General features: G+C 41.0%; 1 protein-coding gene across 1 annotated transcript; it reads left to right on the top strand.

Annotated features, from left to right (window-relative positions):
• The first annotated feature begins 690 nt into the window (after positions 1–690).
• Positions 691–1,458, top strand: LOC133832576 (uncharacterized). Its single transcript, XM_062262900.1, has one exon. It carries the CDS (start codon positions 691–693, stop codon positions 1,456–1,458), a length of 768 nt encoding a protein of 255 aa, XP_062118884.1.
• Positions 1,459–5,461: the final 4,003 nt, after the last annotated feature.

Raw genomic sequence — 5,461 nt, forward strand, 5'->3', positions numbered from 1 at the left:
ATTTGGAAGGAGATATGGCATGTCAAGAGGTAGTTCATGCCATACCACAAGTGAGCGCTAGGATGAGGGAATTGGCGAGCGCTCCTGACTACTTCACATTTTAGAGGACGTCTTCGACTACAGCTCTGGGGACGAGTCCACAGTTGAGGATTAGAGTTCATCACATAGATCGTTCAGTGAAATGTTAATGAATAAGATGTGACTTTTTAAAGAACCCTAAGGATTTATGTTTTTTTTTATTGAACACCTTATGAGTTGTTTGAAATTTTTGGAATAATTTTGAACACACTTTGAATGCTATGGTTTAATATTTTTCTCTTGCAAACTCTAAATGCTGTGGATTTGAAATGTATGATTATCCTCCCTTATGATTTTCTTTTGGTGCCTTAGAGTCTCATAATGTCAACAAGAGGAAGAGGAGGCAAGGGAAGAGGAGGAGGCTAAGGAAAGGGTCTCTCCACAAGATCTAAGGTCACGATAAATCCTAAAGTAGGAATGCCATCAGTCCAACCAGCAGCTCCAGCTACACCAACTGTGGATCTGGCCGCATAATTAACAAGGTTGAGGGAACAACTAAGGCTGGGAGATGAGGAATCAACACATGCTAGGAAAATGCCCCAAATGCCCCAAGTGCCTCAAGTACTAGTGGCACAGCCTTAGCTGTAAACGCCACCACCTGCACAAATACCTATGACTTATGGGTTTGAGCCAGTTTATGAGCGTTTCAGAAAGCAAGCCCCATCGACCTTTGAAGGGAAAACTGATCCCATGGTGGCGAAGGATTGGTTAAGATCAGTTGATTCCATCTTCGATCATGTGGAGTTAAATGATCGCCAGAGAATCTTATGTGCAGCCCACTTACTCAAGTTGGATGCACATATATGGTGGGATGTTGTTAAACAGACTTGTGACCTGAATACCATGAATTGGCCAGACTTCATTCAGGCATTTAGCAAAAAGTATTACAGTGCGGCCGTGTTAGCAACCAAAGTAGATGAGTTTGTGACTTTGGTTCAGGGAAACCTATTTGTCATTGACTATGTGCAAAAGTTCGATAGGTTGGCTAAACTTGCTCCTGAAGTTGTACCAACTAATGCTCTGCGAGTCCAAAGGTTCATGAGGGGACTCAAGCCAATGATTACTAAGGACATTAAGATGACCAGTGCTGAGGTGGTCAATTATATTGAAGTACTAGATAAGGTACTCAAAGCATATTACTTGGAGGATCGAATATGGAAGGACAATGCTTCCAGAAGGGAGGCCCAACGACCAAGGGCTTCAATGAGAGCAATAAGAGGAAAGCTAATGAAGGGCAGAATAGTGGCACTGACAAGTGACCTAGACCCCCGGCCACAAATAACAACAGTCACAACACTCATAACCACCCTAACAATCACTATAATGATTGGAATCGTGGAATCATCAAAGCAACAGAGTAGAGCACCCCAACTGTCGTAAATGCTCGAAACAACATATGGGAGAATTCCAGGCCGGCACCAACAATTGTTTCAAGTGCGGTCAGATAGGACATCTGAGAAAGGATTGTCCACAATGGAAAACAGGACAAAATAGTAACAACAATCTAGTGCCAGCACGGGTTTTTGCCTTAACCCATAATGAAGCAGCCAACAGTAACACCGTAGTCACACGTCAGCTCCCTATTTTTGGTATGATGTGTAGAGTTCTTATTGATTCTGGAGCAACTCACTCTTACATTTCCATGAAATGATTTATATGTTGGGTATTCCTTATAAACAGTTTGAGCATAGTTTTAGTACAATGTTACCGTCAAGAGACATGATGTTGTCAACTAGGTGGTTACAGTCCGTACCTATAACGATAGAGGGCAGGGAGTGCCCGATAGACCTTATAGAACTTAATATACAAGACTATGATGCCATACTTAGCATGGATTGGTTATCCAAACATGGAGCGACGATTGACTGTCAGAAAACGACCGTGGAATTTATACCGGGAGAAGGAGAACTCTTTTCTTTTAAAGGAGAAGTAGCAGGTTTTCGTACACCCATAATATCGACACTGGAAGCATGAAATATGATGCAACATGGCTGTTCAGAATTTCTGGCCAGTGTGGTGGATAAATCCAATGAGACAGAGTTGAAACCAGAGAATGTGCATATCGTCTATGAGTTTTAGGAAGTGTTTCTTGAGGAATTACCAAGATTACCCCTGGACAGAGAAATGGAATTCGTGATCGAACTTGCACCAGAAATAGCACCGATATCTAAAGCACCCTATCAAATGGCACTTGCAGAGTTGAAGGAACTCAGAAACCAGCTACACGAATAAAGGGTTCATAAGACCTAGTCATATTCCTTGGGGGGGCACCAGTCCTATTTGTAAAAAGGGACGGGTGCATGAGAATGTGCATCGATTACTGAGAACTCAATAAGGTCACCATTAAGAACAAATATCCTTTTCCTAGGATAGATGACCTTTTTGATCAACTGCAAGGGGTAGCAGTATTCTCAAAGATTGATCTGCGATCCGGGTACCATCAGTTGAAAGTAAAGGAGGGAGACATTCCAAAGACTGCTTTCAGAACTCGCTATTGGTACTATGAGTTCCTAGTGATGTCTTTTGGACTCACTAATGCCCCAATAGCATTCATGGACATGATGAACAGGGTATATAAAGGCTATTTGGACAAGTTTGTAGTAGTGTTGATAGACGATATCCTTATCTACTCGAAGACTAAGGGGGAGCATGAGGAGCATTTGAGGTTCACCCTTAAAGGACTATGAGAACATCAGTTATACGATAAGTTCTCTAAGTGTGAGTTTTGGCTGGAACAAGTAACTTTCCTAGGGCATATAGTGTCAAAGAATGGGATAGCAGTAGATTCGTCAAAGATCGAGGCCATTAGAGATTGGCCCCAGTCGAAGAATGCCTCAGAAGTTCAAAGCTTCTTAGGATTAGTGGGTTATTATCAGAAGTTTGTCGAGGGTTTTTCAAAGATCGCCATACCCTTGACCAACTTGACCCGCAAACATCAGAAGTTTGCATGGACCGAGAAATGTGAAGAAAGCTTTCAGACCATGAAGGATAAGTTAATCTCTACGCCTACCCTTTGTGTTCCCACATAGGGTTGGAAATTGTGATGCATCAAAGAACGACTTAGGGTGTGTATTGATGCAGGATGGGAAGGTGGTATCTTATGCTTCCAGGCAACTCAATGACTATGAGCAATGGTATCCCACATATGATCTTATGTTGGCAGCAGTGGTGTTCACACTAAAGATATGGAGACATCACCTATGTGAGGATAAGTACGAAATCTACACTGACCACAAAAGTCTGAAATACTTTTTCACTTAGAAAGAATTAAATATGAGACAATGAAGGTGGTTGGAACTAGTGAAAGACTGCGATTCTGAAATTCTATACCACCCAGACAAGGCCAATGTGGTTGCAGATGCATTGAGTAGGCGGGGACATGGGAGTGTCTCAACACTAAGAACAATAGAGGTGCCTCTCCATAAGGAGATTATAAATGTCGGCATCGAATTTGTGACACGAGGCCTAGCGAACCTTATGTTACAATCCTCCCTACTGGAACAAATTAGAGAAGGATGGAAAATGGATGAAGCCCTAATGAAGCAAGAGGCTTTGGTACAGGAAAGTGGTAGCAGTGACTTCACGATGTCCAATGGTGGATTAATGCGATATAAGGATAGGATTTGTGTGCCTAACAATGATGAGATCAAGGAAATTATTATGAAAGAGGCGCATAAAACACCCTATTCCTTACACCCAGGGTCGATGAAGATGTACCAAGACCTTAAGGCGTTGTATTGGTGGCCTAGAATGAAGAGGGATATTGCTGAGTTTGTTGTCAGATGCTTGACATGCCAGCATGTCATGGTGGAGCACTAAAGGCCAGCAGGGTTACTTCAACAGCTTTACGTTCCAGAATGGAAATGGGAGGATATAGCAATGAATTTTGTGGTAAGACTACCCAGGACCACAAAGTAGCATGATTTTACTCGGGTAATAGTGGATAGGCTCACTAAGTCCGTCCATTTTCTACCAGTTAAGACTACCTACTCAGTGGACCAATATGAAGAATTATATGTGAGTGAGATAGTGAGACTTCAAGGGGTTCCAAAGTCGATAATTTCTTATTGAGGGCCAGTGTTCACATCGAACTTTTTGAAGGGATTATATAAAGCTATGGGAACAAGGTTAAAGTTAAGTACTGTGTTCCATCCCCAGACCGATGGGCAGTCTGAGAGAAGTATACAAATTCTAGAGGACATGTTGAGATGTGGTGCTTTGGACTTTTCTGAGTCTTGGAAACCGATACCTACCCCTAATGGAGTTCTCCTATAATAATACTTATCAATCCACTATTGGGATGGTTCCCTATGAGATGCTTTATGGGTGCAAGTGTAGATCTCCTTTGCACTGGGATAAGGTTGGGGAGAAACAGAATTCAGGCCCCGAGGAAGTTAGGGATGCAAGTGCGGCGATCGAGAAAATTCGCCAAAGGATGCTTACCGCGCAAAGTATGCAAAAGTGTTACGCGGACCTTAAGAGAAGGGACATTGAGTTTTCAGTGGGCAATTTTGTGTTCTTGAGATTCTCGCCGATGAAAGGTGTTATGCGTTTTGGGAATAAAGGGAAGTTGAGTCCGAGATGTATAGGTCCATTTGAGATTTTAGACAGAGTAGGGCAGGTTGCGTACCATTTAGCACTGCCCCCAGCACTAGACGAAATGCATAATGTCTTTCACATCTAGATGTTTTGTGATACGAGTTGTTACAGCTGAAGCAGGCCCTGAGTTACGATGAACAGCCAAAGCGTGTTATTAAAAAGGGAATCGAGGAACTGAGATCCAAAACGATTCCATTAGTTAAGGTCATGTGGAAGAATAGTACGGAATGAGAAGCAACATGGGAGTTGGAGGAAGACATGAGAGAAAGATACCCTGAATTATTTGGCAAGAAAGAATTTCAGGACGAAATTCATTTTAAGGAGGGTATATTGTAGCGCACCAAATATTTTTTTTAGTTTAATAATTATGTGCTTTGTTTTATTTAATTGATAAGTGTTATGAATTATTTTATTTAAATGTTTGAATTGTTTGTTAGAAATTGTGTTTATTTTATTGTTAATTTTTTTATTAATTAATTAATTTATTGTGTGAATAAAATGAACTTTGATTGAATGTACCAATGTGCATGGTAAGTAGTGATGAACCTTAGTAATTAAGTGTGTGCATATGCGTAGTTGTATGGTGTACATACAGTAGAAATTTTCTACACACCTTCAATTCCTTTTATTAGAGTGATTTTATATAATTAAAAAAATAAAGAAGAGAGAAAGGGATACAGGCATGTGGCATAGTGGGAAAGGGAAGGAATTGTTTTCCTATTTTATGTGGCAATTTGATGATGAAAATTGATGATGGCTAGATAAATTGGTATTTTTTACTTTT

The sequence above is a fragment of the Humulus lupulus genome, chromosome 4, assembly GCF_963169125.1.
Source record: "Humulus lupulus chromosome 4, drHumLupu1.1, whole genome shotgun sequence".
In the NCBI taxonomy this organism is placed as follows: Eukaryota; Viridiplantae; Streptophyta; class Magnoliopsida; order Rosales; family Cannabaceae; genus Humulus; species Humulus lupulus.